The sequence below is a fragment of the Electrona antarctica genome (genome assembly GCF_951216825.1).
Source record: "Electrona antarctica genome assembly, chromosome: 7".
In the NCBI taxonomy this organism is placed as follows: domain Eukaryota; kingdom Metazoa; phylum Chordata; class Actinopteri; order Myctophiformes; family Myctophidae; genus Electrona; species Electrona antarctica.
In genome coordinates, this window is record NC_136812.1 from 56044262 (window position 1) to 56067816 (window position 23555).

Sequence of the window (23555 nt, forward strand, 5' to 3'; positions counted from 1 at the left end):
TGCAATTATTAGGTTACTGTTCATTAAATCAGTGGTTTTCAACCAGTAGTAGTGGTTGGGTTCCAGGTGGTCCCTAGCTAAATGATGGAGCGTTGGTAACCAAATGGACCCCTTTGACGCTAGATCTTTAACTCTAGAGAGTGTACAATTAGACCAAATGGACCTGTACGGTTCCATTTGGTGTCATGTAACGCTCTCAAGAGTTAAATTGTTGTTAAACATCTGCATTACTTATTTTACAAGACGTCTGCACAATTAGAGAATGTAGAAGAATTGTTATTTTGATCACTGCCTGTAGCTGGGTCTGAATTCGTCCAAAATCAACAAGATCGTGCACTTGGTGACAAGTTTTAGATTTTTGGTATGATGGTAGGTATGGTTATAAGGTTTTCAAAAACCATCGCAAACGAGTTGGGAGCGCCCCGCCTGTTTGCAATTAATCTAATATTAAATGGGTCAGTATATGGCTAAAAATCTAAATAATTGATAAAAGAGATTTTCCAATGGATTCTATTAGTATTGGGTGTGCTAAATAACATACTAAAAAATTAGGAAAAAAAATAACTACTGTTGTCTCTCCTGGGAGGCATACTTTAATCCGACGGAGCATTAGTTCGACATGCGTCCGCATCTCGGACTATAGCGCCTGCTCCCGTGCTTGCGGTTATGTTTCTGGTTTAAGGACTTCAGTGTTTTGTACCATACTATTGTATGAGTACCGAACAAAGAATGTTTGCTTTTGCCATCTTTGTTGAAGAAGAGTCTGGGCAATTAAGTTTTAGTCTTACTAGAAGTACTAAAAGTTTCTCAATCTTATATTTAGTTTTAGTCTGGCTTAATCTAGTTACCTCTGAGGTCAATGGTTAAAGTGTGATTACCTTTGAGGGGATTAAGTCCACCCATCAAGACCATTAGTGTCAACCTCAGACCAAGATGGTCTGATTTTGAATCTGAATGGCTTTGTGTTTCTGCTATTGTCCTGGCTCTGCCCTAATTAAGAACAATTTAGAAGTTTAGCATTTAAGGGTTTGAGCCGGTAGGTTGTCGTTTTTCGGACCAATGACTAGTCTAACTAAAGTACTGCACCTGTCTCTCCTATGGTACCAGATCAATACAGCATGGAGTTGTGGACAAAATATTCTAAGCACTGGGTCTGAGAGGCCAAATGTCATCAAATGGTGGTCCCCGTGGCTCAAATGCTGTGTTGAAAACCACTGAATTAAATGAATGCATGTATGGTGAAATGTAACACTGAAATGAAATATGATGAGTACAATTATAGGCCGGTAAAGGATTAAGTGTCCCAAGAGTGAAGACATATGTCAGTCCCGTAGATCCAGAGCCAGACTATTTGTTGGAACAGTAACAGCACTAGTTTACAACTTAACACCTCATAAACATCTGAACCGCATGACTACAAAAACATCCACACCCCGATTAAAGCCTAACTTGAGTGTAGTCTCAATGTTTCTGAAATGCAGTGGAATTATGAAATAGTTTACAGTGGAAATTCAACTTCCGGCAACGCACCACCCTGACAATTATGTGACAAGACTTGAAGTAAATTTAATGACTTTGAAGAAACCCAGCACCCCACCATGCATACCAGCACTTACAAGAAGCACTACCAAATAGGAATGGAGGCTACTTTTACTTTCTGCATAGCCTGCAATTAACACCCAATATAAGCATGCTGCGGATGGTTGACATGGAACCCTTTGCAGAAGAGTCTGGAGTTCCACTTGGCGGTGAGTGAGCCTTGTGTCTGTCCATCATTTAGTCATATAAATGTTTTAGTGATGTTAAGCTGTTCATAGTCGCACATGTTTTACTGATGCTGTTCATGAATCTATTAGACGTGTTAACTATTATTTTTTAACATGACTCTGTACATAGTGCCAAATAGCTACAGACATCATCCAAGATTACACGCACACACACGACGCACGCACACACACACACACACACACACACACACACTCACAGAATAATTTATGTTACATTGTACACATATTTAAATCATTGATTGTGTGTTTGTATTTAAAGTGATATTGTTTTAGGCATATTGGAATTTGCTTTTGTTCGTTTATTTCTATTTAGACATTTCAATTATGCTATGATAATTTAAATGCATGTGTTTTTACATTTCCTACTCGTAATCAAGCGATTTCTAATTATTTATTTATTAGTGAGTACTATTACTACTATCTACTAGAGAGATATTCATATTTTAAAGCAACAATATCTATATGTTTTTTGAGTGGTGTAAACCACTCCTACAACTGGCTTTTGTGTGCATAAAAAAATGACCATGGTTGCTATGTTCAAAATAATTTCTGACGTAATTAAATCACACCCGGGTGAACTGGATGACCGTAGCAACCGTGGTCATTTTCTCTGCGCAAAAAAAGCCAGTTGTGAAATCACATCCAGGTGATTTCTTTGTGTTATAGCCTAGATCTAGGAAAGTGGTCACTCAGTTCACCCGGGTGTGATTTCATTACGTCAGACATTACGTCAGACCACAGCTGATCATGCTATATAAAACCTTACACCACTCAGTTCACACGGGTGTGATTTTTTTTAACTTGAGTACAGCTTGGCTAATCTACCCACCTCTGAATGTAACCTTAATTCATCCAATGGAATTGTAGTTTAAGAAGTGTAAGAAAATAAAATCTAGCATTGCTTCAGTACAAAGAAAATAATAGAAACATGGCTGTAATGAATGAATTTACAACAAAAAACAAAAATGCAAATAATATTGAAATGTTCCTCTTTTCAGATGTGGAACTAAAGAGACATTTCAAAATGTCTCTCTTAGAAAGTGGTGTTTGACAAGAATGAACATGAATAACAATTCATTATAATCCAATTTAATTCATGGCTAAAAATTGTATTAAGTGTATCATGATGTCCTAAAAGTATTTGTTTTTCCCCCTCACACTTAGGGGTTGCACACGAGGTTCCATTTCTACTGGTAGAAGGGAAAAGTGAGTGTTCATAATATTTCTATTAAACCTACAATAAGCTATAACAACAATAATAGTCCAACATGCTGTAGTCCTATAGAAATTATTATCTGCTTCGATCTCAAGTCAGAAAAAGGCATCAACACCATCTATTTGTCCGTCGACAGAAAGCCGCCACCATGAGTACGGACGCAGAGATGGAGCAGTACGGCAAGGCCGCCATATATCTCCGTAAACCAGAGAGGGAGAGAATGGAGTCTCAGTCGGCGCCCTTTGATGCCAAAACGGCAGCATATGTGGCTGACAAGGGAGAGCTGTACCTCAAGTGTAAGATTATCAGTAAGGACGGTGCCAAAGTCACTGTGGAGTTGCTTGGTGAAAAGAAGGAGGTGAGCTGGTATTCTACAATCAAACAGTGGCACAGTACTACTGTAATCATAACGCATTCTGGAGTGTTTTTTTATTTTATTTTATGTATTTATTTTTATTAGGAAAGAACTGTGCCTGAGGCAGACGTCCACCCTATGAACCCTCCCAAGTATGACAAGATTGAGGACATGGCCATGATGACCCACCTCAGTGAAGCCACCGTCCTGTATAACCTCAAAGAGCGTTATGCAGCATGGATGATCTATGTAAGGTGGTTTACGCGCTGAGAAAATAAATTGCACATGGAGTGACCTGGGGACTCCGATTACTGAACAAGCACTCCATAGCAATGGAGTACTATCACAATTTAGAGCTTTTTAACACTGTTTTTAACCAAAGAAAATGGCTTATTGCTCATGGCCACAAGTTCGCAACTCGTTACTGAATAATCCCAGCTCTAGTGATCCGTTGTCCCAGATACAAGTCAGTGCTATGTCGCATGATGTTAATGTTCTCTCTCTTCTCGCCTTCAGACCTACTCCGGCTTGTTCTGTGCAACTGTGAACCCCTACAAGTGGCTCCCAGTGTACGAGCAGGAGGTTGTAAATGCCTACAGGGGCAAGAAGCGTATTGAGGCTCCACCCCACATCTACTCTGTCTCTGACAACGCCTATCAGTTCATGCTGATGGGTACGTACAGTACTAGATAGGACAATGTCAAAAAATATTAAACTATAGTGGTTTTGAGCTGTATATCCATGACTAAAAGTGTGCTTTACAATTTACAGATAAAGAGAACCAGTCTGTCCTGATCACGTAAGTTTGCATCATCTCTAGGCATTAAAACAAGGCCCTTGTAGGTTTGTACACACATTCACTAATTGCATTATCTTCTAACCAGTGGAGAATCCGGTGCTGGAAAGACTGTGAACACCAAGCGTGTCATCCAGTACTTTGCAACAGCTAGTTCCGGTGGAGAAAAATCGGCAGCCGATAGCGGTAAAATCAAGGTAGAGCCTATATGATATATTCTGAACTTTAACAAATACATGTTTTGAACATAAAAGCTTTTATATGCAATATAGCAATTCAGTTTAAAACAATTCTGACCAAACTGGGCGATGTCTAAAACATTCTAGGGGTCACTGGAGGATCAGATTATTGCAGCCAATCCTTTGCTGGAGTCCTATGGTAATGCCAAGACTGTGAGGAATGACAACTCCTCTCGCTTTGTAAGTGTAACAATAATGACATATCATGAGAAAACCTGCAATAATTACACAATGTAGAGCAATGCAACTAATTGTGCTACTGTATATCAAACAGGGTAAATTCATCAGAATCCATTTCGGCACATCGGGTAAACTGGCCAGTGCTGATATTGAGACATGTAAGTATGAAGTTCACAGATTCAAAATTATATATGCCTTAATTTGAAGATTATTATTATTATTATTATTATTATTAGTAGTAGTAGTAGTAATTAGTCAGTAGTAGTATCATTGTTATTAGTATTATTATGAGTTATGTACAACCCATGCAGATCTGCTGGAGAAGTCCAGAGTGACGTACCAGCTTGCTGCAGAGAGAGGTTACCACATCTTTTTCCAGATGATGACCAACCACAAACCTGAGATTGTTGGTAAGTGTTTTTTACTGACGATGCAGTGCAAAACTGTTCAAAACTCAGCTGCCCGCCTGCTCACCACCACCACCACCCACTCCAAAGATCACATCACACCAGTCCTTCACGACCTCCACTGGCTGCCTGTCACCTCAGAATTCTCCTCACCACCTACAAGGCACTGAAGCTGCCTTGCCCCCCCCCCCCCCCACACACACACACACAGTCACACACACAGCTCTCAGCCCTCCTTGAGCCTCGTGTCCCACCCCGTGCCCTCAGGGCGAGTGAGTTTGGAGGTCCCCAAAAAGATCAGGCTCCAATCATGGGGCAACAAGACCTTCTCTGTGGCTGCATGCATGCCCTGCACTCTGGAATGCACTCCCCAAATGCATCAGAGATGCCCCCTCCCTCCCTCCCTCCCTACCTTCAATACCACCCTTAAAACCCACCTGTTCGGAATAGCCTGAATTCCCGCGAGTTGACTTGTCACTTTTAGTGTTAATTCCCATCCGGATGATCCGGCTGCTCCTGAATACGAGACTGCTCGCCCCTTTACCAACTCGCCCCCGCAAATTTGTTTAATGTAGTTAACAGTTAATTTAGTATTTCCCTCCCTCTCTGAAATCTGAAATGATCTTGTATACAGATTTATTTGATTGCATAGTAGTCGATCTCTATACTATACAGAGTGAACTTAACAATGATAAATTAATATGATAATACCTTTTAAATAATCACAAACATGAATTATGTTTGTTATTTACAGCTAGGTAGAGTAGTGGGGCGAGATGGAAAAGGGGCGACCTGGGCGTACCTGTTACCCTGCTCCTGAGCCACTGCCGCCCGGAAAAAAAAACATTTTAAATCCCTTTTCAGAAATGTGCCTGATCTCCTCCAACCCCTACGACTTCCCACTGATCAGCATGGGTGTGATCACTGTGGCCAGCATTGACGACAAGGCGGAGCTCGAGGCTACTGACGTGAGTGGACATTATTTTAAAAACACTTTCTTATACTTGTACTCATGTGGACTGCAGTCAGTTGCTCTGCAAAATGTATTCACTAAAGCGGTGCTTCTCAACGCTGTTAGGCTGTGACCCCGCCCCCAAATAACCCTACTTTAACTGAACTTGGAATTGTAAGAGTTGACTCAGTTTCACAGATAGGCCTACATATTGTGAAAATAGCCGATCTGCATGTGTTCACATGTTTTTCCTATTTCTTAGGTAATATTTGTCAATTTGGCCAATGCTTGACAATTATTATAGTATAGTATTTGTTGATTACTTGATGCAGTGCAGGTTGAAAAAAAAAAGTTGAAAAAGTTCTCCACTTTAGAAATGTGCAGATTGCTGCATCAACTGTATATTGCTTTGTTTACAGTTGAGTTGTACACCGTTTTAAAAGATGTTTGCTAATCTAATGATTAAATAATCTCAATCTTTTGAACGCATCTTCTCTGCTTATTGACATCAGGAAGCTATCGACATCCTGGGCTTCAACGGTGAGGAGAAACAGCTGATCTACAAGTTCACCGGTGCAGTGATGCACCACGGAGTCATGAAGTTCAAACAGAAGCAGCGTGAGGAACAGGCCGAACCAGAGGGCACAGAGGGTGAGCTGGTCTTTATTTATATTAGTATTATTATTTGTAGTAGTAGTACTAGTAGAAGTAGTAGCTTTTGGTCAGTTATACAATATGGAATATAAATATAGTATATAAATATATGAATAAAAGACGGAATTCAGCCCAGGCGGTGGCGTAACCGTCTGGGCACCCGACTGGTAATCCAGTCGCAGTGTGCCGCGGGTTCGACTCCCGAGCCCGACACGGCCTTTACTGCATGTCTTCCCCCATCTCTCTCCCGTTTCCTGTCAGCCTACTGTCTGTCCCTTCAAAAACCAATAAAAGGCGTAAGCCGCAAAAAATATCTTAAAAAAAAAAAAAAAAAAGACGGAATTCAGTTCCCAGTGGATTCCTCGCGACTCTATTTTAAATATATTTATATTATTATTATGATTACATAAATTATACTGTTTAGAGTCTAGACTGATGCTTATTTGGTTAATGCATTTGATGATTTCGTGCTTACTGTAAATCGCTCTCTGGATTAATGCCTAAAATGTAAATTTCAAATTGCATGAACATTTCAGAGGCTGACAAGATTGCCTACCTGTTGGGCATAAACTCAGCAGAGATGCTTAAGGCATATTGTTACCCCAGAGTGAAAGTGGGAAACGAGTATGTCACGAAAGGACAAACTGTGCCACAGGTGAATATAAAGTTGCATGATTTCCATGTTCTGATTTCATACATAAATCATCTTCAGACTCCACTATTAGGCCCATATCACTTGCCGTAGCACTTGCCCTAGCCTTGACAACCTTGCCGGTTTATAAAAATGCTAAATTGCAATTTAGATAGCGTGTTATGTAGAACGATATAAGGTTAATTTGACCTGGCACCCTATAGCAGGGGTTCTCAACCCGTGGGTCGCGACCCCTCGGGGGGGGTCACCAAATTATTTTGGGGGGGTCCCCAAATTATTCTTTTTACTGGCTGGAAAGTGGAAATGAAGAGTTTACATATAGTACACATAGTACATGCATACACCTCCCCTAATGATTATATCTGGTTTCAGTATTTATTTATGGTGTATTGTCTCTATTATTAAGGTTATTGTAGCAGTCCATTTATATTGAGGGTTGGGAGGGGGCGGGGCGGGGGTCCCGAGACATTGCCAAAGCATTTCCGGGGGTCCCCGGCCAAAAACGTTGAGAACCCCTGCCCAAAAGTGTGTATAGTTTCAATGTGCAGATTATAGATTTTTTTTTAGATTATACTACTTAGACTGATGATTCTTGGTTTACCTATGCTCCTCGATTACAATTTCTATGCATTTTTTACTACCTCATGTTTTCCTTATTATTTACTGTATACTATACTATATGTATTATTTAATCTGATAAATGTCTAAATTGTAAATTGCGTAATTCACACTCGTACTAACGTTCCTATTTCCTTAGGTAATGAACTCAGTCGGTGCCTTGGCCAAGTCCATCTATGAGAAGGAGTTCTTCTGGATGGTCATCAGGATCAACGAGATGCTGGACACCAAGCAGCAGAGAAACTTCTACATTGGTGTGCTGGACATCGCCGGTTTTGAGATCTTTGATGTAAGCATGGACTTGTTTTAAGTGGGACAATATAGGCCTAATTATTTTTGTGTAATTTTCACAATTACAAGAGATTGGACTAATAATGATATTTCCACTCACAGTTCAACACCCTGGAGCAGCTGTGCATCAACTTCACCAATGAGAAACTGCAACAGTTTTTCAACCACACCATGTTTGTTCTGGAACAAGAAGAGTACATGAAAGAGGGAATTCCCTGGGATCTCGTTGACTTCGGCATGGACTTGGCTGTCTGCATTGAGCTGATTGAGAAGGTAAACAATTATTCTGTACTTTGGTTTAATTGGTTTAATTGCACCAGCTCAGTAGCCTTTTGGTTTGAGTGGCCGCCCTGAGACTGGGAGGTTGGGGGTTCGATCCACGGCCGGGTCGTACCAAAGACTCTAAAAATGGGACCCAGTGCCTCCCTGCTTGGCACTCAGCATCAAGGGTTTGGATTGTGGTAAGTCCCTGTGACATACTAGCGTCATGTCCAGGGGTTGTGTGTGTACATCAGGGCTGCCCACACTTTTTTTGACTTGAGAGCTACTTTCAAAATGACCAGCTCAACAAGGTCTACCCACCTAAAGAATTATTACACCATTGCTGAAAAGCCCTGATGAAGACTGTATAGGTCGAAACATGTCGGTTGAATAAAGGTTTCCTCCTTTTGAACCTTTAAGCGTGCCCGGATCTCCGCTTTGTTCTATAGATGTGTTATCCCGATTGATCCCAGATGCACCTTTTTACTATTTTTATTTTTTTTATACCTGCACACCTCCTGAGCACCTGGTTGCTTCCTTGCCTCTGCATTGCTGAAAATAGTGTATCTGAGGGGGCTTTGGAATAGCGGAGCTATAGTGTTACATAATTATAGACTTATATGTACTTGGAATGGGAAATAAATGGAGAGAAATGGAATACCGGTAGGTAGGGTTTTTTGTATTACATTTCTAATGCTACCTACCTTTGTGCACAGCAACACTCTTGAAAACAAAATATTGCATTGTTGGTTTGAGCTGACAGGCCCCTCTTTGATATCAATCAATCAAGTCACCTTAATTCAAGTGGTAGATGCCAAAAATATCTATATATATTCTTTACATTTCAATTAAATATGATTTAGGCCTTAGGGGCATGTCATGTGATCTACCTGCACAGCCTTTGTGATCTACTGGTAGATCGTGATCTACCTTTCTGGCCCCCCTGGTGTACATCAAAGCTGCCTCATGCTACAGAGAGATAGGCTCTTGCCCTATGTACCTCATTGCTCAGCAAGGCTTACATACCTACTTACTGTAGTTTAATGGACATGATGTTAATATTGTTTTTGGTGATGTGTCTTTTTTTGTCTCCTTTACACAGCCCTTGGGCATCTTCTCCATCCTTGAAGAGCAGTGCATGTTCCCGAAGGCTACAGACAAATCCTTCGCCGAGGCGCTGATTACAGCGCATCTGGGAAAGAACAAGGCCTTTGAGAAGCCCAAGCCTGCCAAAGGCAAGGGCGAGGCTCACTTCTCCCTGGTCCACTACGCTGGAACAGTGGACTACAGCATCACAGGCTGGCTGGACAAGAACAAAGATCCTCTTAACGACTCTGTCATTCAGCTGTTCCAGAAGTCTTCAGTTAAACTGCTGGCTGTGTTCTATCCCCCACCTGAGCCTGAAGGTATGTTTATTAATATATTGTAATGTCTTCTGGGATGCTGGGAACTGTTTCCATGTTATTATGGTTGTTTACTTTAAAGGCCAGCCAGTAGGAACACAGAGGGGCGGGGCTTAAGCAATTACAGCCTGTCCCTAATTGACGCACCTACCAAGTTTGGGGCAGCATGCGGGGAACTGGAGCTATGGCTGTTTAAACCTCAGCCAATAGGAACATAGAAGGGGCTGAGCAATAGTGCGCCTGTGGAACCCAGCGGCCAGCTATTCTGATGGCAGACCTCTGGTCAGTGTTGGTGACAAGTTGGGTGCGGTTCAGAGCAGCGGTGTGCCTGTTACGTTTGTGACGTCCAACACACCCACCAGCCCACCCTCTAGGCAATTTTAATTAAAGCACACAAGAGGTCTCAGGTTACCGGGTATTTTATAATGGCTGAGAGGTGTAGTGAGACCCGACGCGTAGCGGAAGGTCTCCGACCCTGTCAGCCATTATAAATGACACAGTAAGCTGGGACCTTGTGTGGCTTATTGCTTTTCTAAAATGGTTACACACATAGTAATATTAACCTCATAAAACTATTACATTCACAAAAGTAGCTACGCTTTTCCAGAGCGAGCCACACTTCATTGTTTTTACTCCAGTCTCTGTGACGGGGGAATAGGAGGCGTTTGATGTCTTTACGAAGCCGCCCGGAGCCACACATTCACAGTCATATGAGCGCGGGCGGTGCTTAGACGCCCGCACAGCCAGGGCGTGTAAGGCAATCAAGTGCTCCCCTTCCCCAGTTCAGCTGCAGAGCTGCGGGATCAGCTGGGAATTATATAAAGTGATTGAAGGTGTGGATTATCGGGGGTGCATACTTAGTTTAGACTAGTCATTGGTCAGACATGGGTTAAGGTTAGTTTTAGGTGTGCTGCCCCGTGGGAGGTTAGGTTTAGGGTGAGGGTTTGAGATAGGTTGTAGTTGTAGGACTTAACCAATGAATAGTCTAAACCAAAAACTGTCTAAACTAAACTACTGCACCCGATTATCGTGAGATTTACAACGGAACCCAGCCAATCAGATTCAAGTATTGGGACTAACCGTTTTAGAAATAGAGTTTTAATATAGGATAATAATATGTGTTCTATCCCCCAACCTGAGCCTGGGGGTATTGTTATATGAATACTATGAACACTAGGGAGGAATTTGCATTCTGTATATGACTAATGATGATAACTCACGATTCTAACAAATATAAACAGATAATACAAAGAAGGGAGGCAAGAAGAAGGGTGGTTCCATGCAGACTGTGTCTAGTGCATTCAGGGTAAGATTTTGTATTCATTATTATCAACATTATATTCCTGTAAGAGTGAAGCATTATTATTACTATCAACATTATATCCATGTAAGAAATAAACAAAATTAACAATTAAACAATTTCTGTTGTGGCTGAAGTTTAAAATAGGGCTTAAATGGTTAATGTATGTTTTAAATCTGCAAAGAAACTAGTATCTAAAGAGTTCAAATAATAGCAGCGGAGGAAAAAGTACAATTTTGTATGACTTTTTACTAATAATAAACATAATTGGCTGTTTTATGTCTCAATAGGCAAACTTGGGGATGCTGATGACCAACCTGAGGGCAACTCATCCTCACTTTGTGCGTTGCCTGATTCCCAACGAGTCCAAGTGTCCAGGTAAACACTGAAAATAAAAATGATAAACTATCATTTAATGCAACTTTGGCCAGAGTTTGTTCTTCTAATAATGAAGCAACATCTGTACAGGCCTGATGGAGAACTTCCTGGTCATCCACCAGCTGAGGTGTAACGGTGTGCTGGAGGGCATCAGGATCTGTAGAAAGGGCTTCCCCAGCAGAATCCCATACGCTGACTTCAAGCAGAGGTATTCATTCCTTTTCCCCCAGCAGCTTTTATTTCCAAACATAGTCAATGCAAAATGATCAACTTTTAGAAAAGTATATAGAATGCCAGCGCAAAATGACCATGAACTTTTATAAAAACAGGTACAAAGTACTGAACGCCAGCGCGTGTCCCGATGGCGCCTTCATGGACAACAAGAAAGCTTCAGAGAAGCTGCTTGGGTCCATTGACGTTCCTGTTGATGAGTACAGATTTGGACACACCAAGGTGAACACACTGTGAACCTGGTTTAACATTATCCCGAGTGGACTAAAGATGTTATGGTTGTTTAGTGACAGTGTTTTGTAACATTGTGTTCAGGTGTTCTTCAAAGCTGGTCTTCTGGGTACCCTGGAGGAGATGCGAGATGAGAAGCTGTTCACTCTGGTCACAATGACTCAGGCTCTCGGACGAGCTTACCTCATGAGGAAGGCGTTTGTCAAGATGACGGCGGTAAGGTAAGCATCGATTCAATATTGAGTACAATTTGTATAAGCAAACTTTGTCATTGCTGTTCAATACAATAAATGTAAAGTGTCAAATCACTACAAATGGTAAATGGTGCATTTATATAGCGCTTTTATCCAAAGCACTTCACATAGCGATGGCGGAGGTAACCATGCAAGGCACCAACCTGCACATCGGGGACAATTAGGGGTTCAGAGTCTTGCTCAAGGACACTTCAACACTAACTCTGCGGGAGCCTGGTTTCGAACTGGGTACCTCACGGTTCTCATCCGGCTGCTCTACCAGCCACTCTACCCCGGTAGAAATTGCCAGCAAGCTTTTGGTGACGGTGGCAAGGAAAATAAGAAAACAGGCTCTTGGGTGGGCGGCCATCTGCATTTACCTTGCCACGACACAGGGCAACAAAGATTATACAAACAGCAATAATAACGACAACATTAGTAACACTCTCGAGATGCCAACTTTCGCCTTGCACACAAGTAGGCCATGTCCAAGTCCTAGACCTCTCTGCTATCTGTCTGGGTACGACTGCTGCTCTGAGTCCTAGAGCTCTCTGCTGTCTGTCTGGGTAGGACTGCTGCTCTGAGTGCTATAGAGTTCTCTGCTGTCTGTCTGGGTACGACTGCTGCTCTGAGTCCTAGAGCTCTCTGCTATTCTAAATCAACCTTGAAACATACCTTAGTTACGTATGTCACCAAGAATGGCTGTTGGAGGACACCGACATACATACCCCAACATACATACTGTACATACCCAACCGATCGCAGTACTTGCGCGCTCTGCTTGTGCAAGTAACTATGACACAATAATAGTAACTATAGTCAGAGCCTGCAGTCGTAATACGTGGAAACCCTCAATCATGATCCACTGAAACTGTTTTCCACAGAGATGCCGTTTTCACCATCCAGTTCAACCTCCGCTCGTTCGTCGCTGTGAAACACTGGCCATGGATGAAGGTCTACTACAAGATCAAGCCTCTTCTGCAGAGCGCTGAGACTGAGAAGGAGCTCGCAGCGATGAAGGAGAACTACGAAAAGATGACGACAGACCTGGCTAGTGCTCTGGCCTCGAAGAAGAGCCTGGAAGAGAAGTTGGTTGCTCTAACGCAGGAGAAGAATGCCCTTTCAACGGCAGCGTCATCAGTAAGTACCTACACTTGTACAGGGAATGTTGCTAATAATATTTCATATTGTTTATCATCTGACCTTGTATATTTTATCTAATGTAGATGTAGACCATGGCAGAGAATGCCTGGTGGGTCCAACGGCTGTTGGCATCATTGTATGTATGGCTACATGGCTAGCAGCACAAAGGCCGGACCCAATGTGTGGTTCTTCTGTGGGGAGGGTGAATCTGCTGCATATGCCACTGCTGGAGGTTGATAGCCTCCAGCTTCTTCCTTGTCCTCACCTCTGTACCGTCCAGGCTCTTACAATGATAGAGCCTGCCTTTTTCACAAGCTTGTTCAGCTCTGTTAGTGTCCCTTGTGGAGGAAGGTGTCCCCCATGGAAGCAGCTGCAAAACAAATATACTCATATATCTTTGATTGAAATTTGTATTCACTGTTTGTAGAATGGGTACAAGCAAGACTTGTTTACATCAGGGACCTCCATTTCAATTCAACAAAATACACTAGGAAATATACAAAACGTGTACAGTATGGGGAAAAAAGGGGGGGAATTTTATTTTACAGGCGCCAGTTTCGAATTGCAGCCGCCCGTAAGTGCTAGACTAGGGTCTAGGGATTCACATTTCTTAATGGCCGTTAGTAGGGCGTTCCACATTCAAGTGGCATAGGAGCGAAATCTCACCCAGAACAAATGCTGACACGTTTCCTCACTTATCTCTTTCATTGACAACCAGGGAGACGAGGCTCTGAATGATGCTGAGGAGAGATGTGAGGGTCTCATTAAAAGTAAGATCCAGCTGGAGGCAAAGCTCAAAGAGACGACCGAGAGACTGGAGGACGAGGAGGAGATTAACGCAGAGCTTACTGCCAAGAAGAGGAAGCTGGAGGACGAATGCTCTGAGCTCAAGAAGGACATTGACGACCTGGAGCTCACCTTGGCCAAAGTGGAGAAGGAGAAACACGCCACTGAAAACAAGGTTCATGATCATACGCTGTAGCCGTCTTATTAAGTTATTGAACAATAATGATCCATTCACGATTATACACTCTTCTAGCGTTGCGGTCTTATCAAGTTCTAGAACAATATTGATCCATTCGTTCTGCTTATTTAGGTGAAGAACCTGACTGAGGAGATGGCCTCTCAAGATGAAGGTCTTGCTAAGCTGACCAAGGAGAAGAAGGCGCTCCAAGAGGCCCATCAGCAGACACTGGATGACCTGCAGGCAGAGGAAGACAAAGTCAACACTCTGACCAAGGCCAAGACCAAGCTGGAACAGCAAGTTGACGACGTGAGTTCATCAAGTCAATTGGATGTTTTGAAACTTGAATACGGTACGTTTATTTTCTTACTGAAAAATACGAAAACTATATTGTTGTGCAGTTGGAGGGTTCTCTGGAGCAAGAGAAGAAGCTCCGCATGGACCTCGAGAGAACCAAGAGAAAGCTGGAGGGTGATCTGAAACTGGCCCAGGAAGCCATCATGGATCTGGAGAATGACAAGCAGCAGTCTGATGAGAAGATAAAGAAGTAATGTGGACCACAATAATAATAACAACAATAATAATAATAATAATGCCATGGATAAAAACTACCACTAACATATGATGTACTGTATGTATACCACAGGAAGGACTTTGAAGTATCACAGCTTCTGAGTAAGATTGAGGATGAGCAATCTATGGGAGCTCAGCTGCAGAAGAAGATCAAAGAACTCCAGGTATTTATTTTATTATAATTTATACTTATTTAAAATCATTGATGATAAGTAAGTGAAAATTAGGATTTTAATATGTCCATTCATTTGAAAGGCTCGTATTGAAGAACTGGAGGAGGAGATCGAGGCAGAGCGTGCCGCTCGTGCCAAGGTTGAGAAGCAGAGAGCTGATCTCTCCAGGGAACTTGAAGAGATCAGTGAGAGGCTTGAGGAGGCTGGAGGAGCCACCGCCGCTCAGATCGAGATGAACAAGAAGCGCGAGGCTGAGTTCCAGAAGCTGCGTCGTGACCTGGAAGAGTCCACCCTGCAGCACGAGGCCACCGCCTCTGCTCTCCGTAAGAAGCAGGCGGACAGCGTCGCAGAGCTGGGCGAGCAGATCGACAACCTCCAGCGTGTCAAGCAGAAACTGGAGAAGGAGAAGAGTGAATACAAGATGGAGATCGATGACCTGTCCAGCAACATGGAAGCTGTTGCTAAGGCAAAGGTAGAATAGAGTGCTTGTGTGTAATTCTTGACAAAATACGTTCAATGAACCAATCAGGGGGAAAAAAACGAAGGAATACATTGTAGGTTACTTCAGTGATTGAATGTGTCCAATGATAATCAACAGGGAAATCTTGAGAAGATGTGCCGCACCCTTGAGGACCAACTCAGTGAAATCAAGGCCAAGACTGATGAGAATGTTCGCCAGCTCAATGATATTGGAGCTCAGAGAGCAAGACTGTTGACGGAAAATGGTAAATGTTCATCATTGTAAGGTCTACTAGCCTACATGGTTTGTCAATGGCACTTGAGCAAATTCCATAATTACAGATACTAATCCTAATGGCTATCTCAGGAATTGTATGTATTGATCAAAGATGATTTAATGTTTGAAACTAATACTCAAATGTCTAACTAGGTGAGTTTGCTCGTCAACTTGAGGAGAAAGAAGCTCTGGTCTCTCAGCTCACCAGAGGCAAGCAGGCCTTTACCCAGCAGATCGAGGAGTTGAAGAGACTCGTTGAAGAGGAGGTTAAGGTATAAGGAATAGCCTTTTTTTTACGAACAGACCTAATTCCATCTTTTTGTAATATCATCCAGCTGACATTATTTTGCTGTATTTATTTTGCCAGGCAAAGAACGCCCTCGCCCACGCTGTGCAGTCAGCTCGCCATGACTGTGACCTCCTGAGGGAGCAGTTTGAAGAGGAGCAAGAGGCCAAGGCGGAGCTGCAGCGTGGAATGTCCAAGGCCAACGCTGAGGTGTGTCAGTGGAGGAGCAAGTATGAGACTGATGCTGTCCAACGCACAGAGGAGCTGGAGGAAGCTAAGTAAGTCATCAGTGTTTTTTTCCTCACTATAAAGACTTTCGCACACCTAGAGTAGGCTTAGGAACAGGTGCGTAGGCAAGTGCACATCAATAATAAAATAAAAAACATATATATATATATATATATATATATATATATACATACACGCACACAATTATACAACATTGTACACCGCTCACTATACAAAATATTGCTCACAATGCTTTGATTTGTGATCAACAGGAAGAAGCTCGCCCAGCGTCTTCAGGAGGCTGAGGAGCAAATCGAGGCTGTGAATTCCAAGTGTGCCTCTCTGGAGAAGACCAAGCAGAGACTCCAGGGTGAAGTGGAAGACCTCATGATTGACGTGGAGAGGGCCAACGGTTTAGCCGCCAACCTCGACAAGAAACAGAGGAACTTCGATAAGGTGCTTTGACATGGTTGCATGTGTTTGGTCCGACGTACTAACCTACAGTCATGAGTCCGACACTCTACCCAAAACCCAAACCTAAACCTAACCTCACAGTAATCCATGGGTTAGTTGTAACTGGCAGCACATCTCGGGAGCGGCGGTGTTGTCGGACTAATGCCACTCAGACTGTTGTCTAAGCAACGTGAATTGGTTTGACATGAATTATTTTAATTGTCACCTCCTGAAAGTGGAGGTAAATGACACATTTCATCACGGCTGCTGTGCAGGTCTTGGCAGAATGGAAGCAGAAACATGAAGAGGGCAATGCAGAGTTGGAAGGAGCTCAAAAAGAGGCTCGTTCTCTCGGCACCGAGTTGTTTAAGATGAAGAACTCCTACGAGGAGTCCCTGGACCAACTGGAGACCATGAAGCGTGAGAACAAGAACCTGCAACGTAAGTTTCCTCTACATCATTATTTAAATAACAGTTAAAGAATAACTAAATTAAGGTTCAAAATGGATCAGGCTACAACTTTATTCAAACACAAATACAAAATAGTCGCTGAAAGTTCATTGATAATTTTGCAGAGGAGATCTCAGACCTGACCGAACAGATCGGTGAGACTGGAAAGAGCATCCATGAGCTGGAGAAGGGAAAGAAGCAGGTGGAGACAGAGAAGGCAGAGATCCAGACAGCCCTGGAGGAAGCTGAGGTAACACTTTTAGGTCCTAGATGAACAACGCAATTGTCCATATGTTAGATTTCTTTCAATACGTTTTATATTCAAACAGCGTAGCAGTATATGATCGATGTTACATTAAAGGTCCTACAACCTTTTGATCCTGTATTTCATTTCAGGGTACTCTGGAGCACGAGGAGTCTAAGATTCTTCGTGTCCAGCTGGAGCTCAACCAGATCAAGGGTGAGGTTGACAGGAAGCTGGCAGAGAAGGACGAAGAGATGGAGCAGATCAAGAGGAACAGCCAGAGGGTGACCGACTCCATGCAGGGCACCCTGGACGCTGAGGTCAGGAGCAGAAACGATGCCCTGAGGGTCAAGAAGAAGATGGAGGGAGACCTGAACGAGATGGAGGTTCAGCTGAGCCACGCCAACCGCCAGGCTGCTGAGGCCCAGAAGCAGCTGAGGAACATCCAGGGACAGCTTAAGGTGCAAAACATATTAGTTACTAGACACATATTCAATCAACGGAACTGCTCTGAACATCTGAACCAAGGGGCTAGATCCGTTCGCTGCCTGGAAATGAAGCCACTTCCGGTTTCTCGTTGAAGCTGCTGTTCCTATTTATGGCCCAGCAGATGTCTTCTACTGTTTTTCAAGACATTATCTCAATGAGGTTGTGGGCGAACTTTACACTTGATTACCTTAGTAAACCTTTTCAAAAGTATTTTTTAAAATCATCATGATATGCGTTTAGTAAATTATGGTCACGTTAATTTTAAAATGAATTCTACTGGTTCTACCGAGTGAAGACCCGCCCTCGCGGCGGTTACAGCCAATATAGTATTCATTTCTGGACCGGATAGAAATATGGCGGATTTGAAATCACTGCAGAATGGGCTTGACACGGTCTATGATCCGAACAACATTCTGACGATTCTCTCATATGCGATCTCTTTTTTTTTAGGATGCCCAACTGCACCTTGACGATGCTCTCAGAAGCCAGGAAGATGTGAAGGAACAAGGCGCCATGGTGGAGCGTAGGAACGGCCTCATGGTCGCGGAGATCGAGGAGCTGAGAGTGGCTCTGGAACAGACGGAGAGAGGCCGCAAAGTGGCTGAACAGGAACTGGTGGACGCCAGTGAGCGCGCTGGACTGTTGCACTCCCAGGTAAGTCAATTGGAGAAGAAACAAAAACTGTCAACATTATTTAACGTACAAGTCATGCATACTTGTATTGCTAATCCGATTATTTATATTTTAGAACACAAGCCTTTTGAACACCAAGAAGAAGCTTGAAACCGACCTGGTCCAGGTTCAAGGTGAAGTGGACGACAGTGTTCAAGAAGCAAGGAATGCTGAGGAGAAAGCAAAGAAGGCCATCACTGATGTAAGTTCCATTCCAGAGGTCCATTATACCAGGACAATTAGACATCCTTATGGCATTGCATGCATGGTCTTGTTCAAACAGCCATGACAATCATAGGGGGGGGAATGAACTATATCACTATTTTCAGCACTTGTATCAAACATAATGTGCTCAGGAAAAGAACATTCTGAACATGAGGTGCTGGCTTCAGGCAGATGGTTCAGAATGTTACAGTGCAGACTGAACTGGTACAACAATATATTCAGTCAATCAAGATATTTAATAGCAACAACAATTACTACTAAATATGATGAGTACTAAGATATTGTGATTGTATTACCTGGTTTGATTCCTTCTGGTCTCATGACACATCACACATGTATCTGTTTATTACCTTTCATGATTTTAAAGAGCCATTGTCGTGCGTTGAATGACGCAGGAGACCAAGACATTGTTTCATTTGCGGGACAATAAAGTATATTTGATCTCACAACAACGATGACTTTCCAGGCGGCCATGATGGCCGAGGAGCTGAAGAAGGAGCAGGACACCAGCTCTCACCTGGAGAGGATGAAGAAGAACCTGGAGGTCTCCGTCAAGGACCTGCAGCACCGCCTCGACGAGGCCGAGAACCTGGCCATGAAGGGAGGCAAGAAGCAGCTCCAGAAACTGGAGGGCAGGGTAAGGTGTAGTTTACTTCAACCCATTAAGACCTGGAACGCATCTGCGTCACCTTGGCTTTTAAACACTTTAACCATTATTGTTTTTAACTTAAGCTATTGAAAAATAGCAAATATACAAGCTCATGGGCTTGTAGATCTGCTATTTGTATCATAAAAACAGGTGCAAATCTTTGAATATATAGTATTTCACAATTTCACTTTGTGAAACAATAATATTTTCAGATGGGGGTCGGCGGCCAAATACAGAAAATGTCTGGGGGTCCTTAGCCTCGGAAACCCAGACGTTTTTTTTTCAGGGAGAAAAAAAAAAGTCCTCTCCTCTCTCTCTCTGTCGCTCTAAGTAATTAGTCTCATGTCGCGCAGCTGCGTATAGTTTCTCCCGGCGGATCCTGCCGGGAGCTGCCTATGCCATAAAAAGCATAGGTGAGTTCCAGGCTAGGGGGTCCTTGACATGAAATAGTTTTGTTTTTTTTACTGTCATGATTTAGAAGACGTGAAGATGTGTAGAATCTGCTCTCAGGTCTCAATGGGTCAACACGACTTATATGTCAATGAAATAAGAAGAGATCTCTTCATAATGTATGTTTCCATTGTGAAGGTGCGTGAACTGGAGGCCGAGGTTGAAGGTGCACAGAAAGGCAGTGGAGACGCTGTTAAAGGTGTGCGCAAGTACGAGAGGAGAGTGAAGGAGCTGTCATACCAGGTAGGCTATATCACTTAAATAACCATCATCATGCCACTGACTAAATGAATAGATGGACAGCTATAAATTCACTCTCACTTCAGACTGAAGAGGACAAGAAGAATCTGGCCAGGCTTCAGGATCTGGTAGACAAGCTGCAGCTGAAGGTGAAGGGCTACAAGAGACAGGCCGAGGAAGCGGTAAGTCAAATAGACATTGTTAGTTAGTGGTGAGTGTTGTTATAGTTTAACTAAAAGGAATAATAGGAATCAGTTATGATGCAATGTCAATATGACCAACAGCATAAGCCGAGCATTCTTCAGTGTCCATCTTGCTGCTTTCCACAAGCGGCACATGGAATCTCTCTAGCTTGCCATGCTTCTGCTGTATGGGGCGCACACAGCACACATGGGCGTTGTGGAAGGCCTGTGACTGCATGGATGCTGAAAGGGAACGCATGCTGCTACACAATGCACACGTGCTGCAGACACATGCAGTCAGTGTGTGTAATGGAAAAACATTTCCGAAATTGACCACAGAAAGCATTAAAAAAAAAAATCCCTGCAAGTGGAAATATTTGGCTCGGGGTCACAGGGTGCTGAACAAGAACGCAGCCATGATCGTGTCATTCCAATGAGAACCTGTCAAGGCTAATTCAAGACGGTGCCGACGCACTCATGAACATGCTACTGTATTAGCCACATAAACACATTATAATTTCCTGGAAGTGTCTATAATTGCAAGATGCTCTTTTCAAATAGTGCAGCTTTGAACCATGTCTCTATCATTTTGCAGGAGGAAGCAGCCAACTCTCACCTGACCAAGTCTAGGAAGATCCAACATGAGCTGGAAGAGGCTGAGGAGCGCGCCGACATCGCTGAATCGCAGGTCAACAAGATGAGATCTAAGAGTCGCGACTCCAAGGTAATGTTCAATAACTGAAGGTTCATTATCCTTGAACCAAGATTTAACTAAAGATTCATGTTGAATATCTAACATTATGTTCCTATTGTTACAGGGAAAAGATGCTGCTGAATAAGTTCTCCAGTTCAAGTCACCGTACAACGTCATAAAATATGACCCATCGTATTCAATGAAGGTGGCAAAAACAGTATTTTGTTGTCAATACTATGTTTCTTATTCAAGGGACCATGTGCACAGTCGTAAAATATGAACCATTGTATTCAATAAATGTGGCAAAAACGTTATTTTGTTGTCAATACTTTTTATCGTGAGTTTTGAAATCATGGGTTCAACGTACATATGCACTATACCATTTTATTCACTCTTTGCAAAGAGTATCTAGTCTACTTCAGTGGTTCCCATTCCCAATCCTTTCCAATCTTATCCCGACAGTGGCCTTGTGGTTAGAGTGTCTGCCCTGAAACTGGGAGGTCGGGGTTTGATCCCTGGCCGGGTCATACATACCAAATACTGTAAAAATGGTACCCTCCCTGCTTTGGCACTCAGCATCAATGGGTTGGATTGGTCGGGTCAAATCAACTAATCAAATGATTCCCGAGCGCAGCACGGCTGCAGCTCCTTGGCTGTGGCTCACTGCTCCAAGAGATGGGTCAAATGCGGAGAACAAATTTCGTACGACTTTTGACTTTTTTTTTTGGCCTGTGACCCAAAAGAGAAATTGTAATTGTCTCCCCGGGACCCAAACTAGTGGAAATAGCAGATCTACAAGCATGTAGCATGTAGATCGGCTATTTCACTACTACTTAAACATTTATTTATGGAATGGAAATTTGTTCTCCATGAAATCACAAATAAACTAAATTAAAATAATGAAATACATTTTTGCTTTTTCAAAGAAGAATTAGGTCGGTAGTGGCTTATTGTTGGTATCAGCAGGTTTATTTTTAAATGTTTTGAAATAATATGTAAAAACTAAATGTATGAAACAAAACAAAAAAAGCAGAGGATGGCAGCATAATATATCAAATACAAATTATACATACAATACATACAATACATTCACTTTCAAGTGAATGTATTGTACAAACCGACTGCAAAAATAACCTTAAATATAGCTGCAAGCAGCGATAAGGCGGGACCAAGAAAGAAGACAATACGCAATAAGAACAATATGCACAAATAAGAATCACAGGCTGAGTTGTCATTACCCGGATTTGAACACACAACCTTGTGGTCTGAAGGCGAGAGCTCTACTGACTGAACTACACAGAGACAATCAGTGACTACAAGTTTGATAACAATCATGTGTATCCTCGTTTTGGGCATGTCATTATCCATTATTAAGTGTGTTCGCTGTTCATGTTTTCACGTACAAAGTTGTCTTCAACTGGAATTTCAGATAATGGTCCATACATTGTGTGTAGAGTGTTTCACGCAAATTGCTCAAAAAACCAGGCAGAAAATCAGGTATAAGCATTCTTCAAACTGCTCAAAATGGCGGAAAATCTGAGGGCGGAGCTTACTTGTCAAAGTGACAGATGTGTTCCCGATGAGTCAAGGAACATGTGGAAACAAGTGCCATGAATGTTTGCCAAACGAGGCATGAGTTATGACTGTTGAAAGGTTTCATTTTCAAAGAACTGCTATAGCGCCCCCCTTTGGCTAATTGGAGTAAGACTGCTTTCAGTGCTATTTGGCATGCCCCTCTACCATACTGTAAAGTGGCATAAGCAAATGACGCTTCATGTAGGTATTAGGGGCAGAAGAAGAAGTTTCACAAAACAGCAATTTTCATTGGCTCATAAAAACTTCCTTTTTTCACTTAACAAAAATGTGCTACAATTATTTGTCCGTATAGGTCCAAAGTTCAAGTGTAGAAGTTTTCGTGCATTTTTATCAAAGATCCTGGGAGCAGATACATTTTAACTGTTTTTCATATAATTCAAAATGGCGGGTGAAGTCAGAGCACGAAAGTTGTTCGGCATGAGGAGACACATATGTGTATCAAAGTGTCATTGCCAACGGTCAAACGGTTCATGAGCTATGCACGTTCAAAGTTAGCATTTTCAATTGAGCGCTATAGCGTCACCATTTGGCCAATCGTCATGGGCTTCGCATAGTCACCGTTTGGCATGGCCCTCTACCAGACTACCACGTTTCGCAAAAAACGACTGCACGGTTCAGTCAGAACAGCTATTTTTGGCGGAAGAAGAAGGAACACAAAAACAATAAGTGACCAAAGTCGCTGAGTGACTTATTGGTCCCTTAATAATAGAGAAAATATATCATACATGATAGTCTAGTGAGATTACAACAGTGGGAAAATATCGCTATCTAGTGGTCAAAATGTTTAACACAGGGTGGTAAGAGATTGTCCTTTACAACAGACAAACACACACGCACGCACGCACGCACACACACACACACACACACACACACACACACACACACACACACACACACACTGTATGGTACTTTTACTTTTCTTGA

General features: G+C 42.6%; 1 protein-coding gene across 1 annotated transcript; it reads left to right on the forward strand.

Annotated features, from left to right (window-relative positions):
* Positions 1-3139: 3139 nt before the first annotated feature.
* Positions 3140-21180, forward strand: LOC306927015 (myosin heavy chain, fast skeletal muscle-like; the record flags this gene model as incomplete). Its single annotated transcript, XM_079506588.1, has 39 exons — positions 3140-3361; positions 3464-3607; positions 3875-4031; positions 4130-4157; positions 4243-4351; positions 4481-4573; positions 4668-4731; positions 4885-4983; positions 5845-5948; positions 6445-6583; positions 7123-7241; positions 7996-8145; positions 8250-8420; positions 9511-9814; positions 11053-11117; positions 11402-11489; positions 11580-11697; positions 11819-11942; positions 12036-12172; positions 13069-13324; positions 14046-14288; positions 14424-14600; positions 14693-14838; positions 14938-15028; positions 15120-15509; positions 15636-15762; positions 15927-16045; positions 16141-16337; positions 16560-16743; positions 17016-17181; positions 17316-17440; positions 17587-17895; positions 18374-18577; positions 18672-18797; positions 19287-19457; positions 20058-20162; positions 20246-20341; positions 20937-21065; positions 21160-21180. Exons 1-39 carry the CDS (start codon positions 3152-3154, stop codon positions 21178-21180), a joined length of 5805 nt encoding a protein of 1934 aa, XP_079362714.1. The 5' UTR covers positions 3140-3151.
* Positions 21181-23555: the final 2375 nt, after the last annotated feature.